The following is a 22,145-nucleotide window of genomic DNA, read 5'->3' as shown; positions in this document are numbered from 1 at the left end:
TCCATTATCTTTTTTGTTTCTCTCCTCTTTCTATATTTTATGGAGGTATTTAGGTTTTAACTTAGGGCTTCCTAATTTCTAGTCAGGTAATCTACCCATTGAGCCATGATTATGTGTTTGTTTTTTTTTTGTTGTTTGAGATAATCTGGATTTCTGCCAGGACCAGAATCTCATTTTACATTTCCCATTGTGTCTAGGACAACAATTACACACTATATTTCTAGCTATTGACTGAGATCTCATGAACTTTTATTCTGGGCTGTCCTGGAACTATGATCATACTCATCAGCCTGAGGAGCCAGGATGATGGGCATAAAATACCACACCAGCTTCCTTGCTTCATTTTTAAACTTTTTTGTTACTAATATGTAACTTTGTTTATTCTAGATATTAAGCCCTTATAGATGCACTTGCAAATATTCCTTCCCTTGTGAGGGCTCCTCCATCTCTTTTGTTGTTGATGTTGTCTCCACCACCATTTAACAAGACTGTCTCTTCTCCTTTTTATGTTCTTGGCTTCATTGTCAAAAATTATTTGATTCATTACTAGGCTCTCCAATTCTATTACATGGGTCTGTATGTTTGGCTGTCTTTATTCTAGTACCATACATACCTGGTTACTATATTTGTGTAATAAGTTTTGAAATGGGAAGTATGCAACTTCCAACTTTTTTGTTTTATTCAAGATTGTTTTGGTTATTTGCAATTTTTCTTCATATTCTTCATGAGTTTTAGAATTTCTCATTTCTGAAAGCAATTTCATTGACATTTTAATAAGAATCTCTTTGAATTTACATGTTCTTTAAATGCAGAACATAAGATATCACGGAAGTTTTTCAATCCACAAAAATGTCTTTCCATTTACTGGTGTCTCTTCTGATTTATTTCAGCACAAGATTTCTTCTGGGATGATTTTCATTTTGTAGTTTTCAGTGTATAAATATTTTACTTGTTTATTCCTAATTATTTTAGTATTTTGTATTTGGTTTGATTTGAGATAGGATGTTACTAAGTGGTCTAGGTTGGTCTTGAATAATGAATTTCCCTGCCTCAGCATCCCTAGTGCTCAGATTATAGACATGTGCTACTACCACATGTGACTTGAATTTTTCATTGTTAGGTGCAATTGATTTTTTGTATTGACTTTCATTTATTAGTTCTATTTGTAAACACCCCCCCTCGGTTAGACATTTGCTCTTTAGGGTTTTTCAGTTTATTCACTGGGAAATGAAATTATCCATAATTTTAATTCTTTTTAATTTTATTTTCCTGTCTAACTTCTTTGGCTAAAATTCTAACTACTATGTTCACAGGAGAAAGCAATCAATCTTTCAGACACACACACACAGGGATAAACATTATATACATAGGAATACACGGTGTTTATTAAATTAAGGTTGTTTCTAGTTTGGAGTTTCTACAAATAAATTTGTTATGAACGCTTATGTAAGCCTTTGTAAAATATGTTTTCTGTTCACTTGGTAAATATGTAGAAGTGAAAAAGCAGAAAGACATAGTAGGTGAATGTTTAACATGCAAATAGTCTGTCAAGTTCTTTTGTATTTTCCATATCTACCAGTAGCAGTAGTGTATGAGTCAGTTCATCTACATAATGCAAACTTGACACCATTAGTTTTTTTTTTAAATTTTAGTTATTTTACCAGGTTTGTAGCCATATTTCTTTGTTTTAATTTGCCTTTCCCTAATGACTGACCCTGGTCATCTTTTCATGTGCCAATTTGTCATCTGTACATGCAGTGGTACATACTCAAGTATTCTGATTATTTTAAGTATTAAGTCACCTTAATACTGTTTTAGGGCTGTTTCTATATCAGAATGTTTCATTCTGATAGCAGTGTCTTTCAAAGGGCAGAAGTTGTAATTTTTGTGAATTCCAGTTTACCAAATTTTCTTTTATAGACTTGGCTTTTAATGTCCCATTTAAAATAATTGCCGATTCAAATTTACATATGAATTTTCTAGTATATATAATTTGGTTCAAAGTTTTTTTTTTTTTTGTTTTTGGGTTTTTTTTGGGGGGGGGTCAGTTATGGGGCTTGAACTCTGGGCCTAGGCAGTGTTCCTCAGCTCTTCAGCTCAAGGCTAGCACTCTACCACTTGAGCCACAGCACCACTTCCAGGTTTTTCTGTTTTATATGGTGCTTAGGAATCAAACCTAGGGCCTCATGCATGCAAGGCAAACACTCTACCATTGAGCCATCTTTCCAGCTCTGGTTAAAAGTTTTAAAAAGTCAATTTGCAAATTTTCTGATGACATAAAATAAGGAACTTTGACCAATTTTATCCCATTTTTGAGTATATTGCTGAAAAGTATAAATGATGATAGTTGGGTATTAGGTATAATTAATACCATAAACAACTATTCCTAAGATCATGAATAGACTTATCCTATCCCACTCCGATGTATTATTTTTGTTAAGACAAGGTCTCACAATGTAGTCCAGGTTAGCCTTGAGCTTGTGATCCACTTGCCTCAGTCTCCCAAGTGATGGAATTATAGGAATGTGCTATCATATCAAACGCCACTTCACTATTCTTATTTTCAATGAGTTACAGGAGACAACTTCCATCATACTATAAGGATTGACATGGGGCTGTCAATATTTCAAGCCAAATATAACAGCATAGTAATAACAGCATTCAGGAGGCTGAGTTAAGATAGTTCGAAGTCTGGGATACATATATGCACTATACACTATATCAAAATAAAAGCTTTAAAAAAACAAAAAAGTTTACTTCGATATTAGAAGGGATTTTTGAAAAGTGTATTTTCTATGTTTAATATTCCAATCAAATTTTTCATAACCTTTTATAATTACAGAGTTCTAAAGAATATTACCTGTATCATCTTAGAATTGGAAGTAGTCAGTTTATCCTTGTCTATTGCTTTTGTCTCGGGTACATTTATCATGTTTCTTGATGCACCTATTCTGCTCATGTTTGCAACACCATATCCTTTTGATGAAGTTTTTTTCACTGGGCTAATAAAGCTAATAGACTTCTGTGGAACATTACTGCACAAGAAAAACAAAATACAATATACAGAGGATCCAGACTGAGAAGAAAATTAATCCATGATTTAAAAAGTACTTTTACTTAGAAACATGAACAATATAATATGAAAGAAAAACAGCTAGTTGAGAGCTTAATTTGTGTAAGCATTAAATCACATTAAAGGTATTAAATCACTGCTCTCTTCACAACCCCAAAGGATGTATTAACATCAGTTTACAACAACAAAACCCAGAAGCTTAAAGAGAAACAATCCTACTAGAGCTAAGATATGAAACAGCATGAGCCAAAGTATATCCTGTCTCTAGGTCTTAATTTCCTTTCCTTTTTTTTTTGTTGGTTGTGGGATTTGAACTCTAGGTCTAGGTGCTGTCCCTGGGCTCTCCAGCTCAAGACCAGCGCTTTACCACTTTAAGCCACAGTACTACTCTTGGTTTGATGGTGGTTGATTGGAGATAAGAGTCTCATTAACTCTTGCCCAGGCTGGTTTTGAACCATGATCTTCAAATAGCTAGGATTACAGGTATGAGCTACCAGCACCTGGCTCCTTATTTTTCTTATACTAATAAATGTATGAATATCTACCTCATAAGTTGTTAGGGGATTAAATGAATTCATTTGTATATTATAATTAGGAAGTATTTGACCCATAGTAAGGACAAATGAGTGTACAGTGCAAACAAGAGTATAATTATAAAATTTGAGAAAACCTTGTTACAGTATGAAAGGATTACATGATTTTTAATAAGTTAAAATCAAAATATTTGTATTTGGCAGAAAAACTATGATGATTTTTTAAATTTTTCTCTGTAAACTCCTTAAGATAGTACCTACCTTTGTTCATTCTAGTACTGTGTACTGTAGATTTCTATAAAATGATGATCTTCTCTTATATAAAGGAAATATGCTTCCAAAGAAAATATTTTAACAATATTTTTTATTTTCTAAGCTAGACAAGAATATTTTAGGATGACAATAATGAATCCAGTTTTTATACTTTGTTTTTCTTCATAGTACATATCACTCTTGCCATCTGCTTATTTATTTGTTACTCAGGCTGGCACTTGCTAGGCAACTGCTCTTACCACTGAGCCATGCCTCCACCTTTACTACTTAACAATTTAGTTGGTTGTTTTCTCATCCATTGCTGTGTTCCTTGCACCCAGAACAGTGACTACCATAGGCACTAAAAATAATTTTTTTAAAATAAATGAGCAAGTGAATTCTATTTGAACACAGTGTATCTTACACTGTCTTCCCCTCTTTAGTCTCTAAAGGACTTTATTCCTACAATCACTAACAAAACAATACCACGGAAAAAAATACTGCACATTTTTTCTTCTTTAACAGTCAACATTCTTAAATGAGATTAGTTTTAGTGGCAGAGGGTGGGCTGAGGAGGAGGGAGATTTAAGGTAAGGTCTTGATACAAATTCCAGGCTAGCCTTGTAGTAGAGATCCTCCTGTCTCAAACTCTGGATTGCTTGGGATTGCAGCCATCATAAGTGGCAAGACATTTTTTAATTTAATCTATACTCTAATTTTCTGACTTTCTTCATCAATAATTCCAGGTCTCCTATACCTTATTTCATAAACATATAATTATGTTCCAATTATCTTCTCAACTTAAAAATCTTCCCTTTATCTGTCATCTGCCAATTACCCCTCTTCTTTCATTTAGTAAAATTCCCTACAATACTAGCCAATTGTGTGTGTGTGTGTGTGTGTGTGTGTGTGTGTGTGTGTGTGTATGTGTGTGTGTGTGTGTGTGTGTGTGTGTGTGTTACTGCGTATTGACAGGGACTTGAATTTTATCCAGGCACTCTTACCACTGAATTAGCTCCATAGCACTGTCTACTTTTTTTTAATTTAATTTTATTTGTGAACATACTGTACAGAGGGGTTACAATTACATGGGCAGGAAAATGCGTACATTTCTTACCAAGCATTGCAGCCTCCTCCTTTGGTTTACCCTTCACATCCCTTCCCAGCCTCCCCCCTCCCCCCCAAGCACTGTCTACTTTTTTCCTCTTATTTCTTCCATAATTTATTACAATTCAGATTTACCTTTCCTACTGCAAACAACTTTCATTAAAACCAACTATTCAAACTGTTGAATCCAAAGAACTTCTTAATACTTATCTTTGCGGCATCTGACAATCATTTCCTTTTCTTAAAATTGACTTCTTAAATTGTTTTCTATGACATCACAATTTCATACTTCAACCTTACTGAGATTTTAACCCAATTCTTCCATACTTTGTATCTCTCTTTATAGATCTCTCTTCTTTGCTAGTTTAAGAAATCACAATTCATCATATATGCTATTCTCTTCAATTATCTTATTTTGTTTTTCTTGTCCTTTTGCTCTATCTTCACAAAATCTAGTCTTCTTATTCTACATTTCCTAGATTTCCCTTTTACAGGTTATACTTACGCTAACATCTATTATCAGTTTTTTCACTAAAGTCACTATTCCTAAGCAAATTTAGTAAATTCTATTATTTCAATGGTTACATACATTCTACTTCCTAATAGCTTTTATCCTCATTATAACTTCCCTTCTCACATCTTCTGAAGATTTTACATCTTGAATCACTACACCTGGAGTAACTACTTAAATATCCATGAAAGCAATTCTATTATCTTAAATATCCATGAAAGCAATTCTATTATCTTAGCCATTCAGCTTTTTAAAATCTCATATAAATGATCTTACCTGATTTGCTAATTTAGCCATTTAGATCAAGTCATGCATCTGACCTTGTCTTTGGAAATGTCAAAGATCACTTCATATCTTTTGAGATTATAAAAAAAATCTCATATAAATGATCTTACCTGATTTGCTAATTTAGCCATTTAGATCAAGTCATGCATCTGACCTTGTCTTTGGAAATGTCAAAGATCACTTCATATCTTTTGAGATTATAAATTATCTTAAACCCCAACATCAATTCAACTCTATTATGACCTTCAAGCCCTATTCTAGGACATTTTAGCTCTACCAACCTCTTTTATGCCATTTCTTTGATCTGAAGACTTTATAGTTGATTTTTTTTCCAATCTCTTGCATCTTTTGTTTCACTATACTTGCTGACAAAAATCAATCATAATTAATCCCAATTGACTGACTTTGAGCCTACCCCTATGTATTAAATGTTTCTAGATTATATATTCTTGATCCTTTAACATCTGTCCTACATGCACAGGTCAAACATACTTTGTTATGGACCACCTAATAACATGCTTGTTACCTTGCCTTTACTTTCTGCCTCCTTATTTACTTTTCAAATACAAACCAACCAGAGTTCCCAATCTCAATTGCCTCCTTTACAAAGCTCTCACATTCTGGGACACAGTACATGGCTTAATTATTCCATGGCCAAATGCCAGACCCATAAAGATAACCTCTAAGACCAAGAACCCATTGAAATTATTCGAAGTAAATTCTAAGCTTGCTGTATCCCGTCTTACCCATTACACCTGGCAGGAATCATAATAAAAGCTCTCTTCCACAGTGCATCTCTCTACTTCCTTCTACCTCTTGAGTCTTCAGTGCCACTTCTCATGTATTATCACAAATTTCTTCTGACAACTGACATAAACTACTCTTTTCAAATGGCAAATATCTAATGTTTTGGCCACATTATGCCTCCCATTTCATATATATATATGTATATACATATATATACATATATATATATATATATGTATATATCCGCCTACCTATTTGTTTTTTGACAGGATCTTGCTATGTAGCCAAGGTTGGCCTTAAACTCTTGATCCTTTGGCCTTCATTTCCTGAGTGCTAGGGATATAGGCATGTGCCATACCATGCCTAGCCCTAGTACACTATATTTTAAGTCAGGGTCCCATCCCTAGTACTGCCCTCAAAAAGAAAAAAACTGAAAATCTAAAAACCTAATCACAACAACAAGTCTTAAACTACGAATTATTCACTTAATCTGAGTCCTTAATGTGCCAAAAATCTATCAGGCTTTTTTTTGTTCATTTGTTTAGTTTTTTTTTACTATAAGCTCCAATGTCACTATTTCTACACTATTCTCAAATTAGAATGCCTCACTGTGAAAGTAACTTTTATTTTCATCTGATTAAATGAGAAGACTCAACCAATTAAGTAACTTCCACATACTACTATTGTCACATCTATGAATCTACAGGTTACTACCTACATTCTCTATTTCTTCAGTTAACTCTGTTATTACTCTAGTTAAGGTCAATTTTTCTACATGCATAATACATTCCTCTTTTTTATTCAAGGATATTGATCTAGCAATTATCTTTCTTTTGCACAAAAATACCAATTATTCCCAGCAATTTGTAAATGTGCTGTTATGTTTCCCACCTTAAAGAAATAAATTTTCTTGTATTAATCAGTTCCTCCAACTACCAGTCATTGATGCTTAAAATTATAGCAATTCTTTGGAAAATTATTCTTACAATCTTTTTATACATTCTCTTGAATCTACTTTGATAAGGTTTTCCACTTATATTTCATCAAAAGGATTATTATCAAGATCTGATCACTGAGTACTAAATCTAATGGTTGCTTGACTTTTTCACCACACTAAGCAGCATTTGAATCAGTTACTCATTCTTTAAAATTTTGTTAAACTTGGATTGCAGAACATTCTCTTTATGTGGCTTTCTTCTTAAATTTTCTGTAACATTCATCCTTGGCCTTTTCCTTTATCTACATTGATATAAAATTGATTATCATGTATCTATAACTCAATCTTTCTTTTGAAAGACTCATATACATCTGCTTACTGGGCATGTTTGAAACTTCCATGTCCAAGGATAAGCTCCTGCTATTTTTGCCACCACCTAAGCCTGGGCAATAAATCCACTTCCTATAGTTCTTCCAATTTCATTAAAGGAAACTATTCTTTAGTTGCTTAGGTGTACATTTATTTTGGAGGCCTGCCCTGGGGCTGGAACTTAGGGCTGGGCACAGTCCCTGAGCTTTTGTACTCAAGGCTAGCACTCTACCACTTGAGCCACAGCTCCAATTCTGGTTTTGGTGCTTTCCTGACTTTCTTGCCCAGGCTGGCTTTGAATCAGGGTCCTCAGATCTCAGTATCCTAAGTAGCTAGGATTACAGGCGTGAGCCTCCAGCACCCAGCGTGAGTGAACATCAAAAAAGAAATGTACTTATTACCTGGCTTACATAACTATAACCCTTATGTACATCATCTTTACAAAATAATTTTAATTGAAAAATATATATCTACAATCTATTTATCATTGTACTGGTATTTTTGCTAGTACTATGGTCTGAACATATACCTAACTAGCTTGCTTGGCTGGCTCTACCACTTGAGCCATGTCTTTGGTCTAATTCTTATTGTAGCATATGAGAAATATAATAACCATGTTTAAGTGGCTCATTAAACATGAGTGTAAGGGAAGTTAAACATGGCCAATTGAAATGCCCCAGTTTATCCAGTAACTCAGAGGCTATATGCATCCTTGGGCAACTTTTTTAATCTGTTTCTTTCTTTCACTGGAAATGGAAGTTAATCATACTGCCTTCCCTTCACAGCATTAGAATGATAGTTACATTTTCCTTCTAAAGAAAAGAAAAAAAATTCTAGACACATTCCATTTTAGACATCAGCAAATGATATCCTGGTAGAGCTATGTGTTTGGGAGCTGAAAAAGCAAGAATAAATTTCAGCTTCTGAAATTTAAGATGTGAAATTTTACCATGGAGATAAAGAACTCAGTCCTACAATAAAAAAAATCTAAAGAAATAAAAGGAAAGTAATAGGGTCAAGGAGAGAAATTGGAGGCAGAATGGAAGAGGAAACAAACAGATGAGCCATTTCACAAAATTCAAACATAAAAGAAAGCACACAGAATATGGTCACTTTTGAAACCTTTATTACAATTACACATCTATGAGTAGCTTCTACATTAGGTAATGAAGCAATGACGAGAAGAGATTATAAAAGAAATTAACAGACTTCTTTCTACTGCCCATTCATTATGAAAAGACTTTAAAAATCATTATTATTATTATTCTCACAAAAGGCTAAATAAAGTGGAAATTATCACATCCCAAGGTAAGCAACTACTGACACTGGAAAGATTTATGAAAAAAGGAAAAATCTTACAGGGAGCTTACAGGGAGCAGAAATTACCACATGAGCCACAAAGAGATCAGAAAACTTAAAAACTAAATGACTAATCTGTAGCGTGCGGGCTAGCTTGAGAAACAAAAGATTCTAGACCCTCAGCCTTAGGATACTTCCACATTTTCCATTTTATCTCTAGACACCTACCAGGTTTTCAGGATGAAAATCAAAGAAAAATTGCTCAGGAGTCTAGAAGGTAGATGGAAAACAATAATTCTCAAATATACCTAGAACATTCTGTTTTCCATAGTAAACATCTATACCCAAGGAATACTGTTTTATTAGTGCCTAATCAACCTTTGCCAACATCTGACATGGTGAAAGGAAGTAACTAACCCAATTAGCCATCCTTTCCTACTTAAAAAAAAAAATGTTAAGAACACTTGTAAAAGTCACATCTCAAGGATAAGGATAAAGGCCCACTAAAAAGAGACCTCGTTATTTTATGGAATGAATCCCTCCTTCCTGCACCTTATTGCCACATCTGTAAAGCTCCTGCATAAAAAGGAATTATAGCTGAAAGAACTGCAAGGTCAGTCTCTTATTTAAGGAGTCTCCAAGGGAAATGAAAAAAGAAACAACAACAAAAAAGACATTTGAGGAAATTGAAACCTTAGACACACCTATGGCAAAAAGTAAATATAGCCTAATTCCTAGCCACACAAACACAAAAATCCACCAAAAGCTCATACAATGTTGTATTTTCAACAAAAAATTAAAAGTCAACAAAGCAGTATGAAGAGAGAAAACAAGCAATAGAATCATACTCAGATAAGGCACAAAGTTTGCACTTTTCAGACCATTAGTATGAAATAGGTTTAGTTAATATGCTGGAAAGTCTAGTAGAACAAGTGGATAATATGCAAAGATATGTAAATATATGGAAAAGAAAAAGGAAAAAAGAACAGGTAAGGATTTAGAATAAAGAACCTGGGAAGAGAAAGGGGTGACAAAATGAATTAGTGACTTTCACTATAATAGCTTTGTCTTACATTGTGAAGCCAATGGAAAGAATCTAATAGGAAGAACTGAAGTAAACATATTAAGTTGACAAAATTTCAAGATCTTTTACAAGATGAGGAATAAACTGTTAAGAGAAGAATGAAGGGAAGATCCTTAAGTCAATTCAATTTGTTGCAAAATTTAGTGTTTGAAACTTTTCGATAATATACCTACCTCAAAAAGTAAAAGTTATACTATTTCCCACTATATCTTTGCCTTAATAGTAAACCTAAATGAATGGCATTTAAAAAATTCCCAAAGGAACTTTTTAACAGCACTCAGCTACTGTGGATTGTCTGTTTCAATTCACATGAATTGTTCCATCTCGGGATTTCCACTTAAAAAAAACAAAAACAAAAACAGACAATAGTATCTGAGGTACATCCTCATTCATTACTTTGTTCAGCCAACAAATATTAAGCATATTCTTTATTATAGGCAGTACATACAGTAGTGAATAGAAAATCTCTGTCCTATAATACATAGGTACATAATACCAGTGGAGATAAATCCTACATAAACAAACAAAAAGAGTACAAGATTGAAAAGTGAGGAGAAAGTATTGTTCTATATACAGTGACATTAGAAAATTATCTCATAAGATTATCTGGGGTACAAACAACAAATGCTCTGAGCCAGAAATGGGAAGCGTGTAACTGTGATTTGGAATAACCCCTATAGAGTGTCATTACCTCAGGTGAAGAGTCCAAAACCCAGATCCTGTTGGAACCTGTAAAAATGTGAGCATTTATGCCAAGAGAAATGGGGCAAACTTCAAGGTTTTGAGCAGAAAAGCTGTACTAATTACTGTACTGAAGGTGCTGACAAGGAGAGCAGGCAGCTACACAATAGGACAGTTACTTACATAATTTCTACTTGAAATTTCCGCAGTGAGATAAGAGGTATCTTAAATTCCATTTAAGATATAATTTTGAGATGCATATTAACTTTTTAATGTAGATGTTACAAATATTTTAAGTGTTTCCTTGGGCGAGGTCTTTACTGGAGTTAAAAACTTATGAATCCGATGGGAGCCCTGGCTGACACCTGTAATCCTAGATACTCAGAAGGATAGCCAGACCGGGCAGGAAAATCCGTGAGACTTTTTTTTTTTTTTTGGATCCGGTCATGGGGCCTGAACTCTGGGCCTGGGCGCTGTCCCTCAGCTCTTCAGCTCAAGGCTAGCGCTCTACCACTTGAGCCACAGCGCCACTTCTGGCTTTTTTCTTTTTTACTTATGTGGTGCTGAGGAATCGAACCCAGGGCTTTGAGCATGCAAGGCAAGCGCTCTACCACTGAGCCACCTTCCCAGCCCTCTGTGAGACTCTTATCTCAAATTAGCCACCAGAAAACCAGATGTGGCCCTGTGGCTCAAGTGGTAGAGCTCTTGTCTTGAGCTTTAGAGCTGAGGGACAGCACCCAGGCCCAGAGTTCAAGCCCCATGACCGACAAAAACAAAACAAAACCACCTTATGAATCACAAGAATGCAAGACTTTTAAAGGCACAAAGTGATAATGAAGTTAAGACCACACAATCCTTGATATGTATTCATGGGAGAGATGAATAGGTATCTATAAAATATTCTGAAAAGAAGTAGCCCTGAATCAAGGGAAGATCTAGGGATAAGTGGTGTCCCATGCCCAAAGGAAGTATTGATAAGTCAAGAAGTGATCACGTAGATCAAAGCTGTTTGTGGAGTCAGTTAAGAACAAAAGCTCTAACTGTATTTGATTATTTGCTCTTAATTGACTTTCACAAATCCTTTTAATTTGGTGCTAATATTGGGATTCCAAGTCAGCGCCTTAAGTTTTTTGCTTAAGGGTCTACTACTGGAGCCCTGCTCCACTTTTGGCTTTTAGGTGACTAATTAGAGATGACAGTCTTAATATCTGACTTGGAACTTCAGATCTTTGAGTAGCTTGGATTACGGGTGTGGGCAGAGAAAAAGGTTTTCCCATCAAAAAACAACAACAACAGAAAAGTGTTTGTGACTGTGAATGTGAGGTTTTCTTCACGTCCTTAACTGAGCAGGAAGAGCCTGTAGAAAACATGTTGAGTGTCTGAAGGGAACAAAAGCGACTTGGAGGTGTGGGAAACTTTTAAGTGAGCAGCCCCAAGGAACAGTCAAGTCCGCACAGCTGTTATGATTTTTTTCCCCCTGGGCTCCTGGAATGTTTTAAGGAGGAAAGCATTTTACGGTGGAACGGTATCGCGGAGAGGGCAGAAAAACCTTCTGCTACCCAAACGTTCGGTCTGCAGTCTGGGGCACCTGGCATCCAGCACAGACAGCCTGGAAAATCAAGTCCGAAGACTGCAGACTGGGCGAAGAAAAGAGGAAGGGTAGCCCCAAACAAACCGGGGTTTTGCTAGGGCAACGGCAGAAGGGCTTTAAGACCAAGAAAGAGCCGTGGGCGCCCGGGAGCTTTGGAAGGCTGCCCTCGGAACCCAGACGATGCAGTCAGGCAATCCCTTTCCAAATCCACGGGAAGGACCTAGCAGGCTCCCTCCGGGCCCCACGCGAGATGACTGGTTTCGGCGCCGCAACTTACAAGGTGGCATTTGCTTGCTTGCGGCTGTCGGTCGAAGAGCTTTGCATGGTGGCCGAGGGCTGGGGGGCGGCCGGACGCCCCCTTTCCGAGCTGTTCCGCGAGTCCCAGCCCCGCCGGCGGCGAGGCGAGCGGCTGAGGCGGACGCCCGGGAATGTTTGCCGGGCGCCATGGAGACCGGGGAGGCCTGGTTCAACAAGCGGCCGCGCGGTTGGCTGGCGGCTCGAGGCCGGGGAGGAGGGCGGAGGCGGAGGGGAGGGCAGAGGGTTGGTGGAGCCGGAGGACGCTCCGGACGACGACGAGAAGGCGGAGGCGGGCGGCCCGGGCCCCAGGCCCCTCCCAGGCTCTGAGTCTCCCGGCTGCAGGCGGATGGATGGGGCTTCTTCAGGCGGTGGCGGGAGCAGCGAAGGAGGCGGCGGCGGCGGCGGCTGTAAGTGCAGCCTCCACAACCCATCTCCCCGCTCCTACTCGCGTTTGGGGTGAGGGGCTCCGGAGGTGTCCTCAGTCCCCTTTCTCTCCCTCCCCTCCCCCCACCTCAGAGCGCCTCCCGGAAGACCTTGTACTTCCGGGGCGGGGCTTCCGGAGAACGCGCTTGCCTGGCGGGCCGCGCTGAGGGATGGGGGGGGGGGGGCGTCTGCTGCCGTGGGGCGCATGCGCAGCTTCCTGCCGTCGCCTCGGGGCTGCAGCCGGGTCTTTTTGCCTTTGCGGTGACGGTGGTGGCGGCGGCGGTGGTAGCAGCAGCAGCAGCGGCAACGCGGATTTCCCTGGCCGTCCGCTGCGGGCTGAAAATCCGCTGCGGAGTGAGTTCGCCTCGCCCCTCTCTCCTGTGGACTCTGGACCCCGGCCCGGGGTGTGTCTAAGTGACAAGTCCCCGGTGACTCCACCTCTTTTCCCTTGTATTTCCTCCAGTTGTGGTCCAGCCTTGCGGGGAGGTTCCCGTTTGCACCGAGGCAGCGGGATCCTGGGCCGGTCTGCCCTCTGAACGGGAGGGGAAGGAAGCGAGACGATCGAAGAGGGCTTTGCTGTGAGGGATCGAGCTCCTCCCATCTTGTCCCTCCCGCCTTTGAGGAGCCTTGTCCTTTTAGCTTGGCACGGGAGACAAGCCTGGACTGCAGCCCATCTGCGGTCCTTGCCAACCCATATGACCTTGGGCGAGTCACCTACCCCTCCTTGGGCTTCAGTTCTCCCTGTTTAAAACTTCCTCCAATGCTAAAATTGTGTGATTTTGCAGAAGAATTATATATGACCGGCCTAGCTACTCAGGCCACTTGAGCTTAGATAACCTGGAGTTGATTGAGCCCTCTTGCTTCACTCACGGTTGACGTGCAGCAACATGTGGATTGGGTTGCTTTTATTCCTTTACCATTGGCGACAAATTGCATGGCTCAAGGTTCATTAATATTTTTTAAAAATTGCCTTGGGGTCCTTGACCTAGTTCCAAGCCTTCTTTAAAAAATAATATGCGTTTAGTAACAGTACAAGCCATCTTTAAAAAAAAAATAAGACAGGGTGAATGTGAGCTTGTGATACGATGGTTTGTCTCGTTGCTACTGAGGCTTTCTCTCCTTTAATCCAGATGGTGTGGTGGCTCGATTCTCCCAGTGCCTGGCTGAGTTTCGGACGTGGTTAAGATCCAACTGGTTGAGATTCAATGCAGACAAGACGGATGTGATGCTGGTAGGCAGGGGCACACTTGGAGATTAAGGGAGGGAAAATTCAAATTCCCTCAAATGATACAAGAATCATATTATTATTCTGTATGTTCCAATGTTGGAGAACAGTTAATGGGTCAATAATTCCCAGAATGTGGTGATATAAAGATAACATTAACAATGTATGAACTATAAACATATCAGTTTGTAATATACTGATGAAGTGGAGCCCTGGATAAAACTGTAAAAATTATAAAGTGAAAATCCAGAACTTCTCTTTGAAGAACTAAAAGGCTATATAAGTATTTTAGGCTGACATTAATAAAAAAAATGTTTAACATAAAGATGATGTGTATTATTGTAGATGCAGGTGTAAATGCCAGTTCCCAAATGTAATGCATTATTGTAACCTGCATTCTGTCTACTAAAGGAAAACTCACTTTGGCTAAAATGGCCTTAAAAATATGGTGTTTTAAAAGTATATAAGCATTTTCATCAAGACTAATTTTTACCTCTGTATCTTGAAGATCCCGTGTGGGGCTGTCACTTTTTAGATACAAATTTTAGGAGTTTACAAAATAATTTCAAAAAAGGAGCTATGGACCCCAAAAATTATTAGATTTAAACCTCATTTTTAGTGCTTTACTTATGTTCACCTATTTCAGTCAATCAGACCCACAGTTAAAATTGTTAAAAACATTTTTATGATGTATTTTGCAAGTAACTTTCAGTTGCATAAACAGATATGTTTATATGGCACAAATATATATATAGTGATTGAATTGTTGACACTGAATAAAATGTCACATTTATTAGACATGTAAACTGTCAAGTTTATTTACTGGCTAGTTTAAGGTACTGACTAAAGGAAAATAGTGACATGAAAAGCAAAATGAAATATGAGGGATCTATGTGTATGTGCTTTATAGCTGCTATGAAAATCATTTAATCATTTTGAATGTAGGATTCAGTAAATTGATCCAGCAAATTCCCAATATAATAGCAGTTCTGAGTAGCTTAATGTGGTAAAAATTAGTTTTGGTTTGCTTGAAAGCAAGGATGCCGTTAGTTTTTTATTTGCTTGTATATGTACTGGGTCTTGAACTCGGGGCCTCAGGCTCTTATTTGGCATTTTTGCTCAATGCTGGCTCTCTACCATTTGAGCCATTTCTACAAGGAGGCATTTAGGAATGGGGACAAGAGATGAGGCATTTATTCAGGCTTTTTATAATGTGTTTTTTTTTATGTTGGGACATAAACCCACCAACCTCATATAAAATTGGTATTTACCATACTTTTTAACTTAATCTTAAACATTTTACTACATAATTCTAATAAAGCTACTATTTTGGATTAATAAATAACAGAAGAAGTAATAGTACTGAACAGATCATAATTAATGAACTGTTCAATGCCTTTAGCTCTATCATGTCCTGTAAAAAGATATTTTTTTTTTGTAATGCAAGTATAACCCAGATTGTGTTTCAATAAAGATTTCTGTTCAGTTAATACAAAGTGCTGAAGGAACTGAGGGTAAAGGATGAACATAACAAGGAGGTAGATTCTAGCCTACTAAAAGGATTACTGTTCCAAACATTAGAACTGTTTTAGTAAAAAGACAAGCTTCTTTAATAAGAGTTTTAGTAAGTCATTGAAGGCATTTAACAAAGGGAGAAAAAGGCTAGTAGCCGAAGCATTCTGAAGGATTCCTAACTCCACTGGGTAAAACTGATTAAAGGCCCATCTAAAACTAGGATTCTATGACCAGTCACTGCTTTTTACACATTTGATACCTAAGAGTTTTAAGAAAGACTTCATTTAAATTATGATGGCTCCTGAAAAATTTAAAGATAGGCGTATCAGTAGTATAAAAGAGAATGAAAGTATTCTAAATTCCTTAGTAGTGTGTTACCTGTGCCTTACAGTATTAAAGCAGCTGCTTCTTGCCTAAAAAAAACTCCAGAAGCCACGTCTATTTTCTAAAAAAAGAGAAAGAAAAATAGGATTTTTACCCCTAAACAATATTACCATTTAAAGTTAGTAACATTGATCATAATATTAATAAATTTGAATGCTACTTAATAGTAAGATAATTACCCACTCAAAAATGGTTCTGACTGAATTTTCTACTTTTCAAGATTCAGTAGTTTAGGGGACCTGATCTGCTCTTTATTCCAGTTGGGATTTGTGTTGATTGTTTAAGTGAAGAATCAAAGATTGACTGGACCTAACCAAGTTATTCTTATACTTTATATTTCAACAACTCTTAGTTTTCCCATTGGTAGCTGGCTCAGTTCCATACAAACTTACTTTAGTGGGCGATCTTACTTCATTCCCCTGGCATGAAGCCTTCCTTTCTACTTCTGAGCACTTAGGGATTTTGTCTATATCCACATCAGGTCCAATCACATTCTTCTTTGGCTTCAGCTCTTAAATGTGTCAAGTGAAAAGTTACTTTATTTCAAGTCAAAAGTACTAACATAATTCACAGGGTAACTCTTAGAAATTCTATACATGTGCTAAAATATTTATTCCCTCAAAAAATCCTTTTTAAAAAAAAATTAAAGGGCTGGGAATGTGGCTTAGTGGTATAGTGCTTGCCTAGTATGCATGAAGCCCTGGGTTCGATTCCTCAGTACCACATAAACAGAAAGGGCTGAAAGTGGTGGCTCAAGTGGTAGAGTGCTAGCCTTGAACACAGAGAGGCTCAAGGATAGTGCCCAGGCCCTGAGTTGAAGCTCTAGGACTGGCAAAAAAAAAAAAAAAAAGAGAGAAAGAAACAACACTTAAAATAAAATGAAAATACTATACAGTACAGTTGTGGTAAACATTGTTTGTAGATTTGGGTACCTTAAAGTTTTCCTTTCTCTTCTTTCCCTTGCTTTTCTTTCAGTAGAAAATGTGCATCAGATGTTTATGTTTAATTGGTTTACAGACTGTCTGGGGACTCTTTTCCTGTCAAATTACCAGGTAATGTCCTTTCACTTAGCAGCTACTTCATGTGCCTGTAAATGCAGTTTATTCATACTCAAATTATTATTGAGCATGAGTTTTAAGTTAATGTTGGCTTTTTTGGAAATAGGAAAATGCTTGATAGAGTCTAGAATTCTAAGGGAATAGAAATTTAAGAAAATAGCATTCCTCAATATTGCACTATAATTATGAACTTTAAGAAAAACTGTGTATGTACACGTTTATGCCATGTATTTTAACATTGGTATGTTATTTAGAGGGAATGAATATCACCCAGATGTTTGACTTTAGTAATCATTTTTAAAACTGCATTAAGAATAATAATTCAGGATTCGAGGGCGCAAAACTGGTCTTTTAAAAATAAGACTTCTAAACTTTTGGCTTAGTAAAATACCTCCCTGCTGGTTTTAATATTACCTTTGTATTAGCTTCTACCATAGTAAATAGGAATGAAGTCTGCTTGTTACTTTGAAGTCATTGGCCCTGGCATTCATCAGCCAGAGCCAATTGGCAACTCTTAAGGTAATACATTAAAACAGACTCTTGCAGGCATTTTAGGCATTACGAAGAAGGAAGTTATCCCTCCATTCAAGTCAAGTTGGAGTTATTTATATCCATTTAAAGCAGGTTTTTTTAAAAAAATCGTTTTGTTTGGTTGTGAAAAAAAAAATTGAAGCTGGGCACAATGATGCTGCTACTGGCATCACAAAGTGAGATCTGGGAATGGTAGACTCCCCAACAGACCCTTTTCTTAATCTTTGCTGCGGCCAAGGTTTGGGGATATGGGATTTTATATTTCCCACCGAGAATTGCAATCTGTCCAGGGATAACCGCTTTCAAAGCGCAGTTCGCGCGGCCGTCGGGGCCGGGCAACATCCGTTTCCAGCAAATGCACTTCAAAAACCACTGGCTTGTAAAATAGATCGTGTTTTTCCCCTTGCTGTTAAATGCAGGATGAGGCTCCCCCCCCCCCTTGACCTCGCTGCTCCCCACAGGCCTCCTGGAGCTCGAGCTCCCCCTCCCGGGGCTTCCTGGGCCGGGGCGCTGAGCCTGGGAGCCCCCTTCCCCACACCCACCTTGGCTCCGCCTTTCTGCGGGCCCGCGTGCGTCCGCTTCTGCGCGTCCTCGCCGGCCTTTTCCCTCCATTGCATCCTAGCCGGGGTTCCGCGAGGGGGCGGAGTGGGGTGTGGCGGGCGCGCGCTCGGGCGGCTCCTGCGCGTTCCCGCTGGGGCGGCGGGAGCGGCAGAGACAGCGGTGGCTGGAGTCCCGCTGCCGACTCTCACATCCGGGTTCTGGCCGTGACCCAGCCGCGGCCGCCGCGGAGATGTGACCCGGCAGTACGGCAAACATGGCGGAGGTAAGGGAGCGAGCTCCCCCTCCCCGTCCCGGAGCCGGGCGCCCCCGGGCCCTGGCCGGGGAGGAGTGGAGTGGGCCTGGCCAGGAGAGGCCCGGCCCTGCCGGCGCCGCTGCCCACCTGTTGTCCGCCCGGCCGTGCTCAGGCGGGAGCTTTGCTCGGAACTTAGTTGGGACCGGTCCAGGTCTGGAGGCAGCGGACGCGTAGTTGGAGTTGGGGGGCACTTTGAAGGGCTGGGCGCTGCGTAGTCACGGGGTGCGTGGGGGGGGGCGGTGGACGCTCGCTCTCTGTGGCGCAACTTTGCCGGGCGGTGGTCGGGGCCGAGGGAGGACCCAGCGCTCTGCCCGCGAAGTTTCTTCCTTCCCGGGCCGGGATGCTGTTGCGCCCTTCGGCGTCACCCCCCCCCCCCCCCGTGCGCCGCTGACACCGCGTCCGCCGGGGAGCACCTGAGGCTGCCCGCGGAGCCCCCTCCGCAGCCCCCTCCGGAGCCGCCGCCCGGCCCTCCCAGCCCTCCGAGCGGGCTGCCAGCCGTCCCGCTCTGCCTCCCAGACCCGAGCCACCCCTGCCCACGCCCCCGACCCACCTTTCCCTCTCTCCCTCTCAAATTAACGCTGCTTCCTAGGTCACTATCTTACATTTTCCTTTTCTTGAAGGAAGCATTTCGTGGAAAACGTTTTCTTCACTCGTTTTCTTTTTCGGTGTGATCTTGGTATGAAACCCAAGGGTCCTGCTCACGTTAGGCAATCACTGCCACTGGGCCACAGTCCCCAGCCCTGCCCGCTCCCCCCCCCCAACAAGTTCCCAAAGCCCCTTTCTTCTACGGCAGATCTTGTGTATGTGTGGCCCTCAAAATTGGGTGGGCAAACAACCACTGTTGGTCTATGATTATATGATTAAGTAGAACTTAGTACATGTAATTGGAAATTTCGGTTTTGCTTCTGGTTTAAGCCTTTGGCCATCAGCTTCGTGGAGTTTGTTTACCAGTTTTCTTGTCTGTGAAAGAATTTCGTTATTCTTTATTTCTGAAGTCTGAAATGATATATTTGGAATGTTCTGTCTCCTTTGAGATAAGCCACTCTTAAATGTTGTGTTCATAAGGCATTACTTTTGTAGACTCCACGACTCCGTGATTTCATGATTCCAATAAAACCTAAAAGTAGATTCAGGAAGTATATTTTATTTAATACCCCGGTTCCCTCTCGTTTTCAACTCCTTTATTTGCTAAGTGAAGTCAGTGGTGGATACTTTTTTTCGATACCGTAATATCATTTTTAAACCCTGGAATAAATACAGAAACATGGTTAGATAATGGAGGCCAAATGGAGAGACTTGTAAAGGTTTTCTAGAATCGCTGTTAGTATGTTATTTCTGCTTCTTTTAAGGCAACTGGCTTTGTATTTGTGTCCTGGTGAATTTACTATTCAAGGAGGAAAAGATTTTAGTGTAGCTGGAATGTTTGCTGCCAGTATGCTTTTTAAAATATTTAACGTTTCTGATTTGCAGCTAAATTTTCTTAGATTTATTTTGTTTCTTCAAGTTTTTTAAGGTTAAATGTGTTTCAAGGCAGAAAGTTAGCAGTAACATTTGGCTTCACTACGACCAAACACTTCAGTATACTGAGACTTTTCTTGTGAGAATCTTATCCTTGTATTACTTTTCTTCCTATATAAGGGAAAGGAGTATTATGTAACTGGATTTACCTTTAGTAAACTGGATTTACAATTAGTTTTCAGTGGACCCCCTTTCAGTGAATACTCATTAGATAAACAGCAGTGTGCTATATATACACGTATGCATATATATGTGTACATAAAATATGGTACCATATATGCTCTATATATTGTGCTGCTCGTAGTGGCTTGAACTTTAATTTCTGTACTCTTGAAGGCAAGATGTCCAGTAAAGTGAAAATTAATTTTTCCTTGTGTCAATACTGTAATAATTGGGGTAATTTTTAAGATGAGCTTAAAAATAGATGAAGGAGAATGCTTGGTTTAAAACTACTCACAGTACTTGATAAAAGTGAGGGGGACATTGAAGGTTATTGAAAAAGAATGTCTCCACACAAACGTAGGTATACTTTTGGGGTTTTTGTTGTTTCCTGCTTAAGAATGACTGACCTTTTGTATTTTAGAATACAAATTTCTTTAGATGTAATAAAAATATACACATTTTTCTTACTTGATATGATCCTCTTAATAAATTGGGATTTAATGGCTCTTCAGTTGTGATAACACTGAAAACATTTAATATGTTAGAAGAGCATATTTCCTTAATGCTCATTGTTTGTCTCTTAAGATTATTTCCCACCCTCCTAAAAGGAGACACTTAAAGAATGGAAATTATAGGGTAATCACATTTTAAGAGGAAAAGAAAGAAGAAATAGTTGATCCTTTGGGTTTATAAGGAATGTGATGTAGATACCATTGGGAATGATTAATTTGTCATTTGTTTCAGAGTTTGTAAACATGTAAGACTTCTTAAGGAAAACAAAAAGCCATATACCAGTGCAGGGCCTGTCTTTTTCATTGAGCTACATTTCTGTAATATAAAGAGAAAACATTTTTAACAGATTAGCTTAGTATATTAAAGTACATTATTATGTTCAAAACTGATACATAAACGTTTTTATTTGCTATCATATGTGTCTGAAAAGCAGCTTCCTTGCTTAACATTAATGTACTTGGATTTTAGTTTTTAAGGAAGTAGGATTGTGGTTTTTGTTTTGTTTTCAAAATCTTGTTTCACTGCAGTTGATTTAAGCTTTAATCTCCATACTGACAATGAATTTTTTAGATTTTATATTTCAGAGCTATTAGGGGTTTTATCCAAAGTAGCCAAGAACTTCAGTGTTGCATCAAAGTCTTAAAAAGAGTAAAAGTCAAAGTACTTGATAACCTTGCGGAGGAAGGTTTGGTGGAAGGAATAAAGAAGTAAATTACTGTCAGATCATTCTAGTAAACAAAACTAACTTCCCAAATAATTTAAAAAATACTTCCATTTGAGTGTAAGTATGTCTTTCTGAAAAGTGAACAGCTATATAGAAATTTTGTGCTTCATATTCCAAACATGTCCATATATATGTATATATATATATATTTTTTTTTTAATCCACATGGTTTCAAAATACATTGCACTGACTTAAACTTGCTTGGAGACTACTCTGTTGAGCTTTATTCTGTCGTGTATAACCATTATATTTATGAAGATAAGAAATGTACAAAGTACTACCACCGAACAGCTTCTTAAAAAATGATATCTTTCCCATGTAGTTCTAAATTTAAAGAAAAAAAAAATTCAGAACTGAAAGTGAGGCTCAAGGGGTAGTAGTGTGCCTGATAGAAGCCACGAGTTCAAATCAGTAACCCTCTCCCTTCAAAAAAATTGATAGAGCCGGGCGCTGGTGGCTCACGCCTGTAATCC

General features: G+C 38.7%; 2 protein-coding genes across 12 annotated transcripts in view; one reads left to right on the top strand and one right to left on the bottom strand.

Moving 5' to 3' along the window:
* Positions 1-12,904, bottom strand: part of Dnai4 (dynein axonemal intermediate chain 4) — a 60,948-nt gene extending 48,044 nt beyond the window's left edge. Inside the window, exons 1-2 of the mRNA XM_070025771.1 lie at positions 12,747-12,904; positions 2,861-3,035 (exon numbers count right to left, since the gene is read on the bottom strand). Coding sequence (XP_069881872.1) covers positions 2,861-3,035; positions 12,747-12,793 — 222 coding nt within the window. The 5' untranslated portion in view covers positions 12,794-12,904. The remainder of the gene's footprint in view (positions 1-2,860; positions 3,036-12,746) is intronic.
* Positions 12,905-13,051: 147 nt separating this feature from the next.
* Mier1 (MIER1 transcriptional regulator) overlaps positions 13,052-22,145 on the top strand; it is a 57,194-nt gene continuing 48,100 nt past the window's right edge. For 2 of the 11 annotated variants that reach the window (XM_070025781.1, XM_070025774.1), the window contains exons 1-2: positions 13,054-13,173; positions 14,320-14,420. In XM_070025781.1, coding sequence (XP_069881882.1) covers positions 13,113-13,173; positions 14,320-14,420 — 162 coding nt within the window. In that variant the 5' untranslated portion in view covers positions 13,054-13,112. Of the gene's footprint in view, positions 13,174-13,455; positions 13,544-14,319; positions 14,421-17,288; positions 17,366-18,482; positions 18,726-22,145 lie in introns of those variants that run through there. The other 9 variants (XM_070025772.1, XM_070025773.1, XM_070025776.1 and 6 more) reach the window with 9 other exon arrangements.

Source organism: Dipodomys merriami, unplaced genomic scaffold (genome assembly GCF_024711535.1).
Source record: "Dipodomys merriami isolate MVZ:Mamm:240054 unplaced genomic scaffold, mDipMer1.0.p SCAF_172, whole genome shotgun sequence".
Lineage (NCBI taxonomy): Eukaryota > Metazoa > Chordata > Mammalia > Rodentia > Heteromyidae > Dipodomys > Dipodomys merriami.
This window is presented reverse-complemented; position numbering and strand designations above follow the sequence as displayed.